General features: G+C 35.5%; 1 protein-coding gene across 1 annotated transcript in view; it reads right to left on the bottom strand.

Annotated features, from left to right (window-relative positions):
• The window catches only part of LOC145690129 (protein FAM91A1), a 61,614-nt gene that overhangs the window by 19,718 nt on the left and 20,485 nt on the right, over window positions 1-21,411 (bottom strand). Inside the window, exons 6-10 of the mRNA XM_081764713.1 lie at window positions 14,841-15,000; window positions 12,264-12,412; window positions 11,418-11,625; window positions 5,111-5,406; window positions 171-334 (exon numbers count right to left, since the gene is read on the bottom strand). Of these exons, the coding sequence (XP_081620839.1) occupies window positions 171-334; window positions 5,111-5,406; window positions 11,418-11,625; window positions 12,264-12,412; window positions 14,841-15,000 (977 nt within the window). The remainder of the gene's footprint in view (window positions 1-170; window positions 335-5,110; window positions 5,407-11,417; window positions 11,626-12,263; window positions 12,413-14,840; window positions 15,001-21,411) is intronic.

Here is a 21,411-nt window from a genome sequence, read left to right on the forward strand (position 1 = left end):
TTATTCAACAGACTTCGAACTAAACTCACTGACGTTCACGAAGCACTCTAACAAACCCTTTACAAGGTACATTACATTTTCCTTCAATAGTTACTCCTAAAGATTACTTTTATTTTCTTTCTATCTTTTGTTAATACAAGCAATAGTACATTAGCCCATTTAGAACTTACCTTTTGCCAACAGAAGCGATGGAGGCCCATAACCTGTTAAGTGGTATATGAACATCTTAAACCAAACAGTGTTCACTTCAGGTATTGCGGGACCCAAGTGAGAAGGAACGCAACTGCTGATTGGCCTGATCTCTTTGCTAAGTGGCGTCATAGAAACTAAAAGCCTGCAAATGATCACAAATAAATAAGTACATAAATAATGATCAAGAAAAGAAAATAATAAATCAAAATTATTCTTATTACTTAGTTGTCCTGAAAAAGTGGAGAATCTATGAGATAAGATCTCTTGCACACGTTCACGGATGTTTTTTTTTCTCCCATTTCCTCTATATTCAACTTAATTTTGTCAGCTACTTAGCAGATTGTTATTTAGGGATGAGTAAATACACCGACCTCTTACGAGAGTGTTTCTATAAATTGTTGACTCTGTTGATTTTGAGTTATCTCTTTCTAATATTTTAATATGAAGATCCTTTGAAAAATTCTCGGAATGACACTTAAGACATTGATTTCCCTTTTGAAATTGAGTCTGTATTTCAACGCAATCTTTCCTGCCATTAATACACTTAGTCCAACGGTTCTATAAAATCTTTATGCCAGTGCGCAAACTAGATTCTTTCAGACCGGAGAAATACTCCTTCACCGTTGCTTTAAGCTCTTCGTCTTACCTGAAATACCCGTTCTTTGTACGGGGAAAAGTTTATGCAAAATATCTGATAGTAAACAAAATAAATAAATAATGAAAAACCTTTATCCTATCCTGTTATGTAAGCACGCATAATAAATAAACATTGCTGGTTGCATAGATGTAAGGCGTTCTTAGAAACAACCAGAAACAAACATATTGTAAATTATGACCCCCGCCAATCTCCCCTTGAGCCGAAAATAAAAAAACGGCTTCGTACGAGATTAGACCTGGTGAAGGTCTATGTACAAAATTCGGCGGCTCTAGGTGACTCCTTTCTATGCAAATATCTGACGATAGACACAAACATTATTTTACTATTAACTAGCTACAGTCACCCATCATTATCGGATCTTAATTTACAACCTGGACAAAAAGAGAGGGAAACGAATAACCATTACCCGGGTATTTATCCTCTGGTGTTATGTAAGTCCGCATACCAAATATGTAATGTTGGTTGCATACAGACACAGGGTGTCTACTAAAATTCCAAAATGAAATTTCGTGACTTTTTCGTAACCTTTTCTTGACCAAATCATAAGATTTCCTAACATTTTCAAGAGCGAATTTGGGTGCGAATTAGGCTGAATTTTCATCCATGCTATAGAAACGTACTTTGCTTGTGATTTGGTAGCGTCTAAAGCCGGAAATAGACATTTTTGATGGCGAATTTTGACATTTTATAGAACAAAATTTTCCAATCTGTACTTACATTTGCACAGTTAACAAAATCGTGACCCAAAAGTTAAATTTCGTGACTTTTTCGTGGCTTCCATGACGTTTTCTGATTTCGTGACATTCGTCACTTTCGTGACCGATAGACACCCTGAGACAAGATATTCTTAGAAATCGCGGGAAACATGCATACATTTTCACATACGTCCTGAATCCCGATATCTCGCTCCTCTGAGCCGAATATAGAAAAAAAAAATGGCTTCATACGAAATTTGGTGAAGATCTGTGATGACACACTTTATACATGACGCCTATTATGATATGAAAAATTATGACACATTATTATTATTACGATTTATTACTTTTCTTAAAGCTTCTCAGTTTAACAGGTTATTGCAACGACGTCAGTAAGGCAACAAGCATTACGTGATGCAAAATGGGTTTCTTTTTTGATAAACTACGCCTTTCTGTTACTTCTTCATGTAAAAATATAATGATATTTTAAATTGTTACGTCCCACAGATATCCCTTTATACTACAGGAAACGCATAATTAATAAAAATGGATGATTATGAATGACTTGATGGAATGTGGATGTGGGAGAAAATGAGAAAACCCACGGACACGATGTTGTTCATCACAAACTCACACGAGCTGAAATCGAACTAGGGTCTCCTAACACAAGAAGTGAGCAATATACCTTAAGCCACCGTGTCCCAATTTTTTCTTTCTTAATGTAGTTGGTCTAACAGCTTTGAATAGTATTTTGTTTCTAGAGTGCAGTAGTGTACCCCTATTTTATCAGTATTTATGAGTTAAGTATAAAATTCAGATGGATTTTTCTGAAAAAGGGCTAAATTGTCCTTAGAAACCTGAATTCTGGTTCGTTTTCGGTCAAGTGTCAGTGGTCGCGACAACCAACTTGCAGATACTTTCTTTGTGCAAAATTCTTCCTTAAAATATGATATACTAGTTGACCTTAAATGCCTAGAATTTCTAATCAGCGATTCTGGAATACTATATCGTGTACTTTTAAATGTGTGATGCAAGCAACTTCGTGTATCGCCTTCCATGTTTTTCCGACTGACAGACCGCGTTTAACTCAGATGTTTTCAGATGTTTACTTGACAAAGTTGAAAATGACGAAAACGAGTCCCCCACAGTATATTTCATATCATAATGTATTTCTGTTTTTTGATAGCCATATTCCTCAAATCTTAATGATTGCTCTTTTTTTTTTAATTAAAGAAAAATGTACAAAGCCATTACAAAACAACAGTTACCTGTAACTTCAACTGTCGTTTACTGTTATAATGTAAAGCTGTCATAACCTTAGAATACCAATAATAATAACCTACTCGACTTGAAACTAGTGCTGCCATGTGTGGGTCTTTCCGAGAGCTTATCAAATCGCCCTCATATATAATGTGTAGTTTTCCTACACATTCCATCCCAAGAATATAGGAAATTCATTAGCTAATGAAACTATCATCTTGCACCATGAACAGTAGTTTATGTTTAGAATTAAACTTCTACTATGTATTTTGACCCCCTCTGTGATCATGGACTCGCGGCACAGAGGTGCAGGCTATATAAAAATCATCAAATAATCATTGCCGTTGCCCTAATCTTGTAACTGAAAAAAAATCCCCCTACGTATTTTGAATACGCGCACTTTTAAATTAAAACACTTTCTAATAGCCTGTATTGTTTAATTTTAAAATATCCGTGTTCAAAGTACTTGGTGAGGGAAAGAGAATATTTCTTCAGTTACAGGACTAGAACAATGACAATGGTTTCCTGATGATTTCTAGCCTTAATTTCAACGCCACGAGCCCATGGCCACAGAAGGGGCCGAAATATATAGTGGAAGTTTGATTCTAAACAAACTACAGTTCGTGGTGCAAGGTGAGATTTTGATTCTGAATAATGCATTAGTAATAATTCATTAGCTAGTTACAAAAGATACTACAGCAATGTATCCTACTTATAAGAAAACTTAAAAACACCATTAAGAGTGGTGGGTATCTGCGCCATCTCTGTTTTATAGTTCATTGATTTACAGATTTACATTAAAAAGCTTTTTTCTTTGAATAACAGTGATTTTAATGTTTTTCTTTTCAAGTCTAGTTACACTCCTTTTCTTTGTGAAAATGCATTTGAATTATATATAAAGTTATTATTACCCAAGCTTGATTCATATATTATTAAAGTTATAGCTGACAGGATTTAATTTTTACAAAGCAAGGGACATTTGCATAGATTTGAAGAATATATATATCAGTTCAAGGAGCACAATTAAAATTCCAGTTTATTTCGAAGAAAAAAGAACAACACTGCCCCATATAAATTAATGTGCTAAAAAAAAACCGCAATGGCACGAGAACTAAACACCTTTAAAACAATTTTTATTTACGAAAGTAATGAAAGTAAATTTATTAGCCTAAAATCCCCCTTCCCCCTACACATTCATACACGCTTACTAGCAAATTTCACCGGAGAGGTAATACGAAGTGAAAACGTAAACTTTTATTCTTGTGGCTACTCACCGAAATTTTCAATGCTAATATTAACAGATATTCATCAGGATTACCAAGTTTCATGTAACTCAAAAGAGAACACTTCCAAACTTTCAGCGAATAAACAAATCTCCAATTCCACTTGGGATTAATATCGTTAAATGCAAACCTATTCTTCCATCAGTGACGCCAGGTTCTTGCAAACAAAACGAAACAAAACAAACCTGCATCGAATGTCAAATATCCCTATTATTTTTAAAGTCTTATAGTAAGCACCAACATAAAAACTGAAAAAAAATTAGAGAATCAATAGTTATCTTCTTTAAAAAAAGATGTGATTCTGTCTATGTACTGTAGTAAACATATTAATTATCATGAACTGAGTCCACGAACGATAACCTATGCCCTAAACAAAGCTAAATTTTGTAGTTATCTAATCTTTTGATAGAAAATGTAATAAAGAAAAACATTATTTCAATATCGATCTATTTATTTATTCATTTGGCTTAGTGTTTTCTATTTATTCTCTTTATTTTTCATTCTGAATTATTCCAATAATGGTGAATAAAGGTAATAAGGCAAATCCTTCTACTTCTATCTACTTCCTGAAGCAAGTTGTTAAGGAAGAATCACCCGTTATTGGGGATGATGGTTCATTTATAATCCCTCATTTTCTCTCCATGAAGGAAAACCCTATTTCATGGAATTTATCCCTCAACATTTCAACACTTAACTCAATGCAAAAATGCGGAACTGAGAGATAATCAACTAAACGTGTGACGTCATGAGTAGTACCAACCTCGAAACACAGCAAGACCACTAATCATTTAAACACGCGTCTGATTATGTTCAGCACTTGCGCGAAGTACATTTAATAGATTACTTGTTTTAAATAACCTCGTTCCGATTATTTTTCTTTACAAAACCCAGACCCAGAAGCTTTTTCTAGGAAGAAAACGGAAGAGATGTCCGGAGGAAAGACGACGTTTGGTAATCCTGTTGATATCTGCACCTGGATTTCCATACAATACCATAACCACAACATAAAAGGAAATATTTACCTATAATTTTTATTGAGTAAACGCGTTGCAGTCGCTGGTTCTAGACTTTGCAGGCTTTCACAGCGGATAAGATCCAGCCCAAGGCACATATTATCATCACCATCAGCAGTCATCTCTTTATTATGTCGCAAGAATTGTATAGTGCTTCGAAGGATTAACGCATGATCAAAGTAACGCTGAGCTTCTCCTTCACTATCGTCGGTTGAGATTTTTTCTAGTTCAGACAGGAAACTTTCCAGGGATTCGTCAGATAACTTTCCAACTTCAAACATCGTGACAGCATGATTCTTCAAACCCTGGAATAACATACAAAATTAAGTGCCCTTTATTTATATTCAATTTGGATTACAATACACGGCATCTGTAAAACTAATGTATGGATGACAAGAAAAACAATATACGACACCCTATAATTTACTTTACAAATAGTACTGTACGTGTAACATTGTTACAAGAGGACAAACAACAATTGAAACTATCTGCTAGTTAACAGAACATTTTTACATATCTGTAAGCAAATATATAAACAATGCATTGCAACAAAATTAAAAACTGTATAATTAATATTACAGGATTCCTACTAATTTGGCGAGTACAAATTCCCTGATTTTTCCAGGTCACGATTTACAAATTTGAAGTCTTATATATAATGTAAAAAGCAAATATATATATATATTTCCCGACCAGGTGGATTCCTTATCTACTATGCATATACAGTCAGCGACAAAGGTTCTTTCCGTTTGGTAAAATTTATTTTGGAAATAACGATGGTATGGTTGGAACGTACACAAAATTACATCGTATGAATTTACTGAAAACAGTACTTAAATTGTCCTTCCATTCTGAAAAACTAATTTATTTATAAAATATCCCCTACACAGCCGGGTGAGACAGGAAGAGAAATGAGTTCTGAGAAGTAAAAATCCGTATTTAAAATTCCCTGAGTGCTCCAGGTTTGACCACTTTTCATGAAATTCCCTGACTTTTCCAAGATTTGTTTACGAGTAAACTGAATTTCCGGACTAACACGTCGGTGGGAATCCTATATTAGAATTGAACAACATACTTTTTGGCGACATGAAAATGTTCTTTTTCTCGGCTTTCTGAAAAACCACACATCAGAATTTATCCCCAAGCATGTTATTTTCTTCAGCACAATCTGACCAACTGATATATTAAAGTTTAAAGAGTTAAAATAAACATATACTATATACATATAATCAATGAGACATACCTGTACGGGCCGAATTTTTCGGCCCGAGCCCAATCCAGCCCGAATGTACCTAGGCCTGGCCCCGAAAACTTTTGGAGATTGTCGACCCGAGCCCGGCCCGGCCCGATAAGTTTTTTAAAATTCTTGGCCCAAGCCCGGCCGGGAACGATAAATTTTAAAACTTTTTGGCCCGACCCCGGCCCGATAATTTTTTTAAAAAATTAATTCGAGCCCCAATCTTTCTCAAAATTTAGTATTACACTTGACCTAACCCTCAGAAACATTTTCTAAACTCTGGTTCACAACTTGACGCTTGCCTCCTAGAACTTTGCCTGTCATCGAGAGAACTAAAACTCCATTTCCTATAACAAAAATCTAACTCAATTGATTTTTAGCATAAAGTGAAGATGGCAATATTGTTTAGCGACAAGCAAAACTTTCCCACCCCTTCTTGTCATATTTTGGGTTCAGTGAAGGTCAAGGTCAGAGCTCAATGTACCGCGCAATGCCTGCAATCCTCTATAGTGAAAGTGGAATCGCAAAGCAACACAAACTGTAACTATTGCATTCTTGTAACTATTGCAACTACTGCATTCTTTGCAACATTTTTCACGTGCACACTTCTTCAACGTTTGGCTTTATTCCAATTATCGTTTAACGAAAGTCAATAATTATTAAAGAATTGCAATTAATCGGCCCCAGCCCGGCTAGACCTGAAGAGAAATCATTGACGGCCCGCCCAAGCCCGGCCCGTGCAAGTCTCTACATACTAACCTGTAGATCTCATTGAGTTTAACAAAATATGTGAGTGTAAAGCCTCATGTGCAGTCTTTGAAAAAAAATCGGCAAAACTTTTTTTATAAACCTAAAAATTGATGATGTACGAAAACATCGCAACCTAGTAAGGTTAAACTAATAGTAAAGTATATCCTCCTTAAAATTATTACATGTAAATGTGCCATCATGTCATCATAACACGTAAAACTAAAGATCAAGAAATAACATTTGATACGAAAACCATTATAAAACAGCAGTTTTTATTCATGTGTTAATGCGCTGATAATAATTGCAAACGAAGTGTTAAAATGAATAAAGTTAAAGAGATATAGTGAAGTCCAGGAATTAGGGGTTAATTTTCTTCACAGGATTTACATAAAGAAGCAATTATTATATTATAGGGGTTCCATCCTGCAAAAGGTAACAAATGGCTGCGAACGTGACTCTAGCGCGAGTCGAAAGATTAAACATAATCTAAAAGAAAAGGATCACGGGTGCGAAGGTAAGCCTGTAATTTTATACAGGGATTGACGATAAATACGACTGAAAGATTATTGGAATAGTTGATTAAATCAAAATAATGGGAGAACATATAAGAGCATGCGACATAATGTTATCCTCTAAAACCCAAATGAACTGAAATGCAACTAGTCTCTCATGATCCCTTGAGTTCTATCTCTAAGCTATCATCCCCGAAAAAAAATATTCGGAATGAATAGATGAATAAAGTTGCATAGCGGAACCCGACAATCGGTACACATTACTGAATATCATACATAGATAATTGAAGGGTTTTTTAAAACTTGATAAACGCTGTGAAGTAACAATATCAGAAAGTGTGATTTTTAAATATCGTATTAAAATATCAGAGCTGGAAATACGAAAACTGCACCATAGGCGATTCTTGTAAGAACAAATTTAATTCAGAAAAATATGTGCAACCAGATTAATATTAATAATAATAAAAAAAAAAAATAAAAAAAAACTCAATTTGGCAATTTGAGCGATTATCAAGTTTTGAGAAAATCTCAATTACCGTAATTTAATACACAACAATTCTAGTGGCCAGATTTTTAAAGACTTGCCATAATACTGTTGGTTAAGAAATCGAACCAGAAAGGCGAGAGACTACAGAATTGTCTTATGTTGTGTGTACTTTGAATACTGTATAGAAGGTAGTATCATCATCATCATCATATGTATTCTGCCATTATTGGCAGGTCACTTGCTGCAATCGAGAAGCTTCCAAGCTCCACAGTCTTCCGCTAACCTCTTCGTCCTCACGTACAATTTTTCCGTCTTGATATTGTCCATTAATTGTCGTCTCCTTCGCCCCCTCCCTCTCTTTCCTGACATCATACCCTCTACCAACCCCCTTATGATACAGTTCCTTCTTATCCAATGTCCCAACCAGTTTCTCTTCCTCTTCATAATAATATCTACAATTGTTCTTTTCTCCCCTACTATTTCTAACATTTTGTCATCCGTTTTCTGCTCGACCCAGCTAATTCACTTCATTCTTCTCCACACCCAAATTTCGAAAGCTTCCAGTCGTTTTTCCTCATTCTTCCATAATGTTCATGTTTCTGACTCATACAAATAATCTCCACACGAAGCATTTTATGAATCTTTTCCTCAACTCTTTATTCAAGGTCCCATAAAATAGTATATTCTTCCTCCTAAAGGCTTCTTTCCCATTTCTATCCTTGCTTTTATTTCACGTTCATATTTCGTATCATTATTAATAATACTACCCAGGTATCGAAAACTATTAATTTTGTAGGCTCTTTTTAACTATCTCTTCTAGATAGATATTAAATAGTGTAGGCGAGAGACGGCATCCCTGTCGAACTTCTCTTCCAACTGCACTCTCCTCTGTCATTTCCTCCCCTATTCTAACACTTACTTGTTGGTTCATATACACCCTGTTTCAAAAAGAATATACGTATTTCGAATGCATATATTTATTCAACTTTAAGACATACGAATATGAAATTTTACAAACATATTTACGAACCTCTCAAGTTCAAATTACAGTTCAAAGTTCAAATTACAGATGTTCAATATGTCTTCCCTCAGCGACACAAACAATATCACATCGATACTCAAATTCCTCCCATACTCGGGCAAGCATGTCCTGCGTCATTGATGTTATGGCAGTACGGATCCGGTTCTTCAACTCTTCCAGGTTCTGTGGGAGTGGTGGTACATAAACGTCGTCTTTAACGAAACCCCACAGAGTGACAAATCCGGTGACCGTGGAGGCCAGCTGAGAAATGCTAAGTCGCCGCTCCTTGATGACCAATCCAACGGTTTGGTAGAGTTTCATTCAGATATTCACGCACTTGGCGACTCCAGTGAGGGGGTGCCCCGTCTTGTTGAAAAATGAAGTTGTCTTCGTGCAGCCTCGCAAACAACCAGTTTTGTAACACCGCGAGATACTGCTGACTGTTAACCGTGTTTTCATTAAAGAAGAATGGGCCGTAAACAGGTGATCGGGATATCGTACAAAACACATTGACTTTGGGCGAATCTCGTACATGTTCAATGACTGCATATGGGTTCTGTAGGCCCCAAATTCGAACATTTTGTTTGTTTACCTGACCACTAACACGGAAAGTCGCTTCATCACTGAACACGATGCGTTGTGCAAAAGTGTTATCATTGTCAATAGGAACCAGAATCTCGTTACAAAATGCCACACGTTTGCGTTTGTCATCAGGACGCAGAGCTTGTAACAGCTGTAGCTCGTTCGGTTTCATAACCAACCGACGTCTCAAACCATGCCAAATTGTTGTTGTCGGCACTTGTAACTCCTGACTGGCACAACGAGTTGATTTTGAAATACTACGTTGGAAAGCAGTTTGAATTCGTGCAACATTTTCTTCAGGAACACGAGGGCGGCCAGGGCTCTTTCCTTTACATACGTACACATCCTGTATCTACAAACTGTCGGTACTATCTGCGAATGTTCCACCCTTTCGGAGGATCAATTTGGTACCTCAACCTGAAACGTCTTTGCACTGTAATCACGGAATTGCACTTCGCAAACTCGAGAACACAAAATGATTTCTGCTGCGGAGTAGCAATTTGAAACATATGACGGTTACCAAGCAAAACAGAACACAACTGACATCTAAGGGCTATTAATATAAACTAGACTATGTATTCGTTTCTTCAATAGCCGAGCCGAGGCGCAGCGATCGATAGTTTGGACAAAATAATTCTTCGTAATACGTATATTCTTTTTGAAACAGGGCGTGTGTTTCTTATAAGTTATCGATCTTTACATTCCAACCCAACTTTCTTTATGGGAAGACAAATTAGGAAGTTCAATAGACACAGTTGTTTATGAATGGTAAGGACACATAGGATGCTACTGATTCACTAAGAGTAATCGGTGAAAGATTTATAGAAAAATGAAGGAAAGGACAAATAAAAAAAATAAAAAAAAAAGGTACGTATTGTGTTTATTGAACTAGGCCTTGTGAACTGGGAACTATTGGATTTAAGAACAAGAGGAACGAAGCGTGAATATGAATGTACACTCATGTCCAAAATTATTGTCGCATGTCTATAAATATGTTGTTGTAAGAATATAATTTGATAAGGAATTCAACCGGTATTTCTTATAATGTTAGTATGTGTATAATCAGCAAAGACATGCATGTGTTAAATTTCATGTCAAAAGAGCAGTAAATAAGAATAAAACGAAAATAAAACCTTCTTGTCCATTTAGCAACATTATGTTTTACTGATTCTAATTTTCGTATTTATAATTCTTTTCCTATGAAATTTACCTCAAATATACATTTCCCGATTATACACATAGTATCAGTGTTAAAAGTAACCTGCAAAATCATGATCAAATTATATTCTTACAAGAAGACAGTTATAGATATGCGACAATCATTTTGGACATGAGTGTACATTTTATAATAGGGAAAGAAATGACTGAGGAGAGTGTAACTGAAAGAAGAGTTCGTCCAGGATGTTGTATCTCACCAATGTTATTTATTTAGAAGAAATAGTGAAGACAGTATTTTGATAGGAAGTAAAAGAATTAGGTATATACGGCTTGCAGATGATCAAGAGTTTGTTGCGGGATCTGAAAAAAAAAATAGTAATATGTTGGAAGATTTGAAGAAAAGTTAAGAATATGGGATGAAAACAAACACACAATAAGCACATGAATGAATGAGTAATTACGGTTTAATGGGAGCATCAGCAGCAAGGCTATTTACCCCCGACACGATAACTACCAAAAGCACATGCTGTGTAACTTCTAGTATTGTTCATTTAATTCTCTGTACTTACTGGTGACAGGTTTCCCATCATCAAAAAGGCAGTGAGAGTAGAGTCGAATAAGAAAGCTATTCTTTTCGTATGAGATTGCATAATGAGGAATGTTGGATCAGACTCTTCAGTTCCACTTGAAGTGGTTTCTTCAGGAGTTAAACCAGCCTCTGCTAACGCAGCGTTCAGCTCCGCTATCATTGGTTCGTCTGTTAGACAAGACACAGATCTGCAACAATAACCATACATCAAATAAAATTATACTTACTTATTCTTAGATCCATTCAACAGTACAAGTTTCATCCTGAAACCTGAGTTATGCTATTTATACACTCTGATTAAAACTGATAGGATGCAGAAATTTTATGTTCCAGAATCGAATCAAGCAGTGCAGTATTTCAATTCCTTCCGTATATACTTTGTGGAAAAATAATCAACTTGTGCACTTCCTGTTCACAAGATTTCAGAAACGCACAGCAGTTCCGTTGTAGTCAAGTCCTCACCTCTGGTGCGAGGAGTCTTAGGTTCGATTCCTGCTCATGTGAGTTTGTGGTGGATAACACTGTGTCCGTGAGTTTTCTTGGTATTCTTTTCATTAACCATCTGTTATGTCCTTAGCCTAAAAGACATAACTCCGAGACGTAATATTAAAGATTTCATTTCATTTTAGCATAATTTGAAATACTTTAAGAACAGCAATACTGAAGCAAGCGTATGAACTGTAGAGGTATTTATATATAGCTTTGAATAACGCAAATAAATGATCTGAAAAATAACAGCTGCTTCTCATCACTGATTTTGGGCATTATTATGTTAACTGAATAATAAAGATACACTACACATGAACCTTCTATATTAACAACTCACTTTCTCTTGGCAGGCATATTGTTCCTCCATGTTGGATTTACATCTGCGTCATCTACTTCTTGGTTCTTTTTCCGTGCAAATCCTAATCTGCAATACAACGACACTGCGTTCTTTACCGACTGCAGATCAATCTGAAGTACACTAGCCAACTACAATAAAGAACGAAGAAAGTAAACATTATTTTACAGCTCTAGTTATTTACCTTAATAAGAAATAATTAAGTTTGTATATCCTAATAACGCACTAATTTATACAAAAGAAAAAATATAGTAATCTGTGTGGTGCATCGTGGAGTTTTATTTTGCTGTAATATTTCACAAACTTTTTTCTGGATTACTTCTTCAACCGACGGGGAAAAGGATAACTTTAACACTTAAAATCTAAATTAAGTAAAATTAGTACGCCTATTTTTTCTGAGAACTGATGAACTGTACACAGAACACTTTACTATGAACTCATGGTAGCCACCAATTCCTTTTTTGAAACAATAGGTTGCCATATTTATTATTAAACTAAATGGAATTTTTATAACGTTTATAAACTCGAGCGTTGTGTAAATTTTGGTGCAGTAACAGTATTTCTTATTTATTGCAACTTATGATGTAGTTCTATTACTTGTCTGAGCTACTTTTACCCAAGTTTAATTTAGAGTCAGTGATCGTAATGAAAAGGATTCGAACACTTGTCTTTCAATAAGCGAGAAAGTTTTGTCCAAAACATTGATTTGGTTGGTGACACTACTTAGGTATTTCGATAGCCACGAAACCATTGGATTCTTGTCCATACAGTCTCTAATATGTCCTTTTATTCTAATTTTCTTCTTTCTTTTTGTCATACCTATGCAGATTTGGTCACAAGTACATACCACCTCGTAAATATCAGAAAACTGGTGCTATTCCTCTTTTATCTTGTATGTCTACAAATTCAAGGACTTCCTCAAAATTTGAATCGTATAAAGTACTCCTATATATATAGTACCAGTCAAAAGTTTAAGACCACTTCGGATTTGGGTGAGAGCCTACTGTGGAGTCCCGAAGGCTTCATATGCTCAATTGTCGCTCGTTGGATTGGCAACAACGTCCACTACGCTTCCACTGAGTGACAATGTGAACAGAACACGCAAGAGCGTATACAGGTCGTCGTAAACACTTTACAAAATATAGCTACTTTTGGCTCTTAATGTTCACATATCAACAAGCTACAAACTACAGAATATTTATAACTTGTTATCCTTTAAAAATATATGCCACTGTATTGTATTGCGTGTATATCTTTCAAACAAAACCAAAAAAAATGTCTCATCTTACAGCCTTTTGTTTACATTATGCAATATCTATTACAAGATGTCTTTTTTTAGTAGCCATTTTAAGAAACATAATTAGACATATAATATGCATTATCTCTCAGACCGCTATCCAACTGTCGTCAAATTTTGCCTGTAATTGAAGGTCCACAGAAGAAGTTCGCTTAAATCCAACGTTGTTTTAAACTTTTGAGCAGTACTGTATGTATATATTGTAAAAGTACTCTGCTAAGACAGTAGGTAGAGCAATTAGTAGAAGGGTTTTTGGACTTTCTCCCAAAACATTTTATTAAAAAATTATGTTATATACAAATATCGCATATATCACTATAACTGTAGTCCGAAGACCAAAACAATGTTCTCTATATATTTTGCTGGTAAACGGATGGTCCTTAGGCCCAAGCAGGCAAGAGAAGGGTAACTCCAGAGCTCTAGGCAAGCTAAGGAGTTGCAGTTAAGAACCCTCAGTGCTCCCCGCAAGTAAAGAGAGTGGGTTAAATATTCACAGCGCTCCAGACAAGCTACGTGGGTGAAGAACCTCAGAACTCTAGGCAAGTTAAGAGGTGTAGGAGTGACCAGTCGAAATTGATACCGTTGGAAGTCCTAGGGCATCTTTTAAATCCTCTTCGTGGGTGGCGACGGCACTAGTGTTCCTCTTCGGTCACATGTCTCGTCGGTGACGATGATATCCGTCATCTGCTTGCTTGTAGTAATAGTGGAGAAGTACATGGCTTTGTTGATAAATACGAGGCACGTGTACGATATAATAATACATAACTTTTTCAAACTCGTAGTGAAATGAAATTCTCGTAGTAAAATAACTGCTTTTGAAATTATCTCATGTTGTGAAAGCTCTCATAATTTAAGTCTTTATAGAATTTCCTTCCACTATGAAGAATGATACAGGACTGTACGCCTTCTTCGTCCCAGGATTGATCTTCGACTTCAATCTGAGAATAAAAGGACTTGTCTTTGTTCTTTCTTATAAGTCTGATGTGAAACAAGTTCTTTCCAACACTCTTTGTTATTTACCCTTTACCCGAGGGGAATGTCTACTATGTAAATCATCAGTTAGAAATATTTCTGTCTTTTTTTCAGTGATCTATGTGAAAGTTTAAGTACTTTATAACTGATAACTGCGTTTATCGTTTTCAAACATCTACATCTTCCATAACTTTTCCTGCAAAAACTCTCAAAAACGATTTATTTTCATTTTTATTCTTTCTCACTGCTTCACAAGAAAGTAATAAATGACATTCAAATTGTATACATACCTCTCCCACGGTTGTGTGTTCGTCAATGGAGACAAATATTTTGTATAGGAGAGTTTCAAAATAATCCCCAAGTACCCTGTTCATTACAAAGCCTTCCAACGGCGGAACAACTATGTAATCATCATCATCCACAGGAACATCCAAATATACGAGGCCTTTCCTGGAAACAACAATATAAATCTTTAAATGTAATGGTTGAGAAACGTACTAGCAACACATCAATTAAATACTGAAATTATTACATATGTACTCAATGCATGGGTCAGTCATGTTGAAAATAATTACAACTGTTAGTCAAAATATGATCATCGTCAAGACCATAAAAATATTAAATGGTGAGAAATAATAAAAAAGCAATAGGGGAAAAGATGGGCATACACAAAGACATATTTTTATATAATTGTTTAACCTACTCTGTATCCTATTTCTATTTCGTTTATATCAGAACAAGAGTCAAGAGCAGCGTGGCTCAACGGACTGGATATCTGTCAGCGTCGGATTATATCAAGAATCTTTCTTAAGCCGATACATATTCAACCTAGTTATCCTATCTGAAGGCAATAAGACGTCATCTTGACGTATGCTGTTTCGATGATGTAATGCCAACAGAGAAGAATTAGAAGATAAATTACAAGGGTGAAGAAGAGCTTTGGAAAACACAGGATTAGAAATGAATAGGACGGAAACACAATATATGAACTTCAGAGGGGATGGAGAGCAAATCGTAGATAAAAGCACAGGATCTGAAGACAGTAAATACATTGAAATATTAAGGTTCTAGTGTGAACAAGGATGGGATTTTAGAGGCAGAAATAATGCTCAGAATTAAGGTGGGATGGATGAACTGGAAGATGTCATGTATTCTTTATGATGAAAGATAAGTGTCAATATGTAAGACCCGCAATGCTGTACGGAGCAGCGACTTGGAAAATCGAAAAGGCACACGACAAGTAATTAGACGTGGGTTCAAATGAAAATGCTCAGATGGATGTGTGGTGTTACCAGGTTGGATAAGATCAGAAACGAAAAAATAAGAGGCTGCATTCAAGTGACTGAGATCTCGAAGAAAGTAGTATTATGGTCAGGTGAAAATGCATAATAATTATGTCGGCAAGAGAGTGGAATAGATGGAAGTACAAGGCAAAAAAGGAAGATCAAAAAGATGGATAGATTGTGTGATTAAGGACTTAGAAGAAAAGATCGAGTTTGGCAGCGAATGATTAAAAATGTCGACCGAAGTCGTCTTTGAGAAAATGGTCAGAAAAAGACTACCCCTATTGGATTTTTCACAAAGAAATTACTTATATCACACTATGGGGTTGCTAATGAAATATTGATGAGTGAAATATAAACAAAACCGATAGAATCGTTTTCGAGAAATTCGCATTTTTTTATTTTCACTCTTGAGTAATCTAAATTTTAATTTCGATGTAAGAAGAAAATTCGAAAAACGCTTGTAGGAAATCTTATTAAAAACTGTAAGTTTAAAATTTGGTTGGGATACGCAAAACGATGGTCTCTAGATGAATGAATACATGTACATAGTAACGGACGGACGGACGAACATTCAAAGATCATATTTTCCTCTTGTAGGAGCCAAAAAACGTGTAAATCCGTTAAAATCTCGAATTTGATTTTTTTTTCACGTTCATCATACTTTCTTCTCTCCAATCGTTGCTCGAAAGTAAAAACTGTGAGAATTTTACAAGAATATCTTTTTAAGGTTGGTTTAAATAGACAAGTTTTACCAATAGATGTCACTACATTTGTCGTATATCTCTCATGTATTTTTTACCTTTCACGAAAATTCACATTTCCTCTTTCAAATTTCACACTATAGACTTCAAATTTTTAGAGAAGGAACTTCATAACCTATCAAAGGCAACAATCCGTGCCGAATTTTTATTTAGAATTTTCTTCATTGTTGAAATGGCTTAATTGTTGAAACTGGATATCTAAATCTTTAACAATATACTGTTTCAACAATGAAGAAAGCTCTAAATAAAAAAAAAGTCGGCACGGATTGTTGTCTTCGATATGTTATGAAGTTCCTTCTCTAAAAATTTGAAGTCTGTAGTTTGAAATTTGTAAGAGAAATTGTGAATTTTCGTGAAAGGTAAAAAAATACATGAGAGAGATACGAAGACTGTAGTGATATCTATCAGCAAAACTTGTCCCTTTAAACCAACCTTAATTACAAATCGCCAGCTTTAAAAGATATCGGTTAATACAAAGAAAGGTAAGCCCTACAAGTACAGCAAGAATTTACTCGAAAGACCGTAAGTTATGGACACTGAAAAAGATAATCAACGGTGATATAATTCGTTGAGCAATAGTAGATTTCTGAATAATCTGTGCTAAGGATGGCAATAACCATTTGCCGAAACATACACAGTTAAATGAAAGTTATTATAAATAAAAGGGTCGTTTTGGGGTAACTATAGTTTTTAATAAGTATGCCTAGTCTCTGTTGAAATTATCCAATATTATTGGTGCGTGCCGGAAAACAAATATGTCCAAGGATGAGATATACATGAATCGATAGCTCTCATTAGACTGAACAAAATGTTATGCACAAGTGTAAATTCTCATGGTACTTTTCGAGAAAAAATTAAAAAAAAAAAAAGAATGGTCTGTACGAGAACCACTCAACCTATTAAGATAAACTGATACTAACGTATACCCTGATCAAGATCTCCATTATGACGCTAGCAAGACAATAGTAGATGGTGTAATTAATGAAATATAACCCAATATTATTATTAACTCTTAAGCTTTAATTTCTCTTGAACAAAAATATTATCCAAAAATGATACACACATCAGTTTATACATCATACCGAGCTTAACAAAATGACATACTTGAGCATAAAGCGTAGTTATTGCTGTAACCTTCATCAACACCAATTCTTCTTAAGCTTGATTTGTTACATTAACATTATGTAAGTTGTTATTATATATATATATATATATATATATATATATATATATATATATATATATATATATATATATATATATATATATATATATATATATATATATCTTCTTTCTCACCTCAATCATTGGTTGGTGGGCAACATGGAAATACTGGGAGAGCTGTTTTACCCATTCCCATTTTGAAGCGTTTTGTTATTATCGTAGCAATTTTTTATAAAAGTTGTTTTTTCACAACTCCTCGTATATGAATATAGAGAACCCTGGCTGTCTCTTTTAACGGATACTGTGCATTTGCTTACTCATATACGAATCACTGTTCTTCTTCCACACATAACTTGTCAAATCACTGTAAACACGTTATTTCTTCGACATATGACGTCTTAACTTTCTACTGTGTATATCTTTCTTAAAATTGCATTTCTTGTAGATACACGCGTAACTTTGTGTTATAAATCCACTCTGATGCGGTGATTAACCTATTTTCTTTCGTTCCATTCAACTTATACTAAGAAGAAAACATGTGCTTGCTCATCATCGTATAAATCTATACATTTTTTTCACTAGATTGTAAAACTTTGTCCCATATAGGTATAGGTAGAGCGTTAATAAAAAGTGTGTCCAGAATCGACTCCCACTACCAGCTTTTATTATAACACTTTCACTATAAAAGTATTTTTACAAAATACTGTATAAAATAATCTTTCTAGTATACAAGGTTAGTTAAAGGTAGTCTTTGACCGTAAGGTCGCAGACAGGATCTCTACAGAGCCCCTGTAGGCTAAGCAGAGGGGAGTTAGGAACCCAATGCTCCGTAGCAAGCAGAGGAGGGCTAAGTGGCCAACAGAGCCTCGTGGCAGGCTAAGTGGCTGTGGTTAGGATTCCCAGACAGAGCCCCGTAGCAGGCTGGGCCAGGAGATAGGATAGGCGTAGTCCCGTAGCAAACTAGAGGCCTGGAGTTAGGTTACTCCTAATGTTCCGTGGCAAACGGTAGGAGGGTCACCAGAAAACTGGTACAGAATTGCCGTCGTCCAGCCAATTTATAGGGTTCGTTGGGTGGCGGTGGCGCTGCTGCTCCGTGGGAGGGGCCAGGAGCCCGTCGTCGCAGGTGATTGTAGATCCATCTGGTGTGGAATCCTCTTGCCAAACCACGTGGTGATGTTTGTAAACACTGATGTGTAGAATTGTTTATTCACTACATCACGTGGGACATTACAATATTGATGTTTATGTACACTCTTGTTCAAAACAATCTGACCACCCAACCTCTCTTGCCAAAACCAGCGCACTCTAACTCATATTTGGAATTAAATCAATCAAATGTTTTCTCAGGCCAGTTGAGATGTTTAATTAGAGACAAATTATTTAAATTTCCTATGTATCTGCTAAAATACAGCCTTTTAAAGAGAGGTGGGAGGTCAAGATTTTTTTGAACAAGACTGTACATTTGAAAAATAAAATGAAATACAGAATTATTAAACTTTTCCTTTTCTGCTTCTACTGATGATGCTATTCCATTTATGATTCAAGTTACCTTTAACGAAGTTAAGTAAGGGTTCTTCTATCCTGATGAAAAAGGATTCAAAGACATTCCTGCCAGTGTTAGCAGAACAAGACTGAAGTACTTAAACGTGATCTATTTGATGTCCAGTTTCTTGCAAATGCCTCTACAGGTCAGACATCGGTTCATCGCCCCTGAAATCCCTAACATGTTATTTACTCTGGAGAGAATGTTCCTTTTGTTCATCCCTACGTAGGATTTTATACATGAACAGTGAATTTTGAAAACCCCTCATGTAGCCAAATTTTCAAAATTGGTCTCGGATGTCACGGAGAAGTTCATTCTGAATTTGATTCCTGTGCTAAGTTATCTTTTCAGAGATACCCGTCCAAAAAGGAAAAGAAATCCATTTTGAAAGAGTTTAGTTTACGGAAACACCTCTACTTTGTCCGTCTGTCTGGAAGGAAAAAATATCTAAAGAATTACTTGATAAACCACAAATTTACCAGAATATAGAAAGTCAAAAATTAGGTATTAAGTTCGTTAATGGAGGTGATATCCACTAAAACCGGAAGCGATCGAAATTTTCTATAAATTCTGGTTTCAATGCTGATCCACATAAAGCAAAACGATAAGAAATATCGAGAACTAGTTGCTTCGGAATTGATTTAGCATCCTGAGAATAGATATCATCTTTTCTCTTAAGTCTCTATTCAAACTGACAGTGATAGAAATCAACCATTTTCGGTTTTAATTGATCCCTATAGAGTAAAAACGATAATAGATAGCGAAAAGCGGTTTTCTGTAATCAGTTAAATGTCCCAAGAATATATTCCATCTCCACTCTAATGTCTCTACTAAAACTGGAAGTGATACAAATATACTACTCCCCCTGGTTTCAACACAAATAAAGAAAATATCAGACCTACAAACCAAAGTCCTCCGCGTGGTGTACACGTAACATTGTTACTTGTTTATCTATCTGACGACGTATGCGATGAGAACTGAGATGAAACTTCAATCCAGACCTTTACCACTTTTCCAAGATATACAAATCAAATCCATCTTTCTTCCCTAGTAGGAAAAGCAAATTTAGGTATTGATGAAGATCTTTTTCTATTAAAGTTATACAAAAAGGTCTTAGGAAAAAAAAAAAAAAAAAACTTGAATTAAATGCGGATGGGCCGATTTCTTATGCACAAAAAGATCACTTGCGGTTTTCCTTCTATAAACAGATGTACAGAATTTATTGTTATATCGGTAAATTGAGATATCAAGGAAATTTCAGCACATTTTTAGTTTCCTCTTCTAAAGTGAATTTTATATTCTTGTACAAGTTGTTAAACTCCAACAGAAGATCAGATAAAGTGTTTCTGTCTTGGTGTGCGATCAAACAATCATCAACGTAACGGAGATATAAGTTATAATATATATGTACTTTTCTTCGCTGAGGATTCTGGTTTCGGATTAGGAATTGGATTGCTGGGTTTTCGGCATCTTCAGCCATGTTAGCCCGTCACATATGAGGGGATGACGTCTCTCGGCGATCACACTATCCGAGGGAAGGGAAGGAAGAAAGGATTGGGAGAAGAACGAAGTGCCTGGGACCTGTATGTTAGGTACCATCCCGAAACTTGCCTGGTGTGAATGAGAAAAACACAGGAAAACCTCACTCTTTCAAAGTGCGTGATGAGTATACTGGTTAATAAAGGTGAAAGAAGACTACTCATCGCAAGACTATTTTTCTGTTTGAAGATCTGTTTTTCAATAGTGAACTAACTGTTATAGAGGCAGCATTCCAGTAGTTTGGTTATTTCGTAGATAAGAGATCTGAAACTTTATGGACCTTACATTAAAATACAAATGATGAGCAAAGCACCGTTTTATTATTTCATTATTTTATAATAAAACGGTACTTTGCTCAACATTGGTATTTTAATGTAAGTTATTGAATACAGCAAAGCTAGTATGAATCAGTTATTTATGGTCCTGTACACTGTAGAGTATATGAGAAAGTCAGATCTATAGGGAGGGAAATGAACATGTCTGCGACATCTATGAACATGTCTGCGTGTCTAAGCTCAGAACAACTGCGTTGATCAGAGGTTTATGAATCTTTATCATCAGGACAGAG

The sequence above is a fragment of the Thermobia domestica genome, chromosome 7, assembly GCF_964235325.1.
Source record: "Thermobia domestica chromosome 7, izTheDome1.hap1.1, whole genome shotgun sequence".
In the NCBI taxonomy this organism is placed as follows: domain Eukaryota; kingdom Metazoa; phylum Arthropoda; class Insecta; order Zygentoma; family Lepismatidae; genus Thermobia; species Thermobia domestica.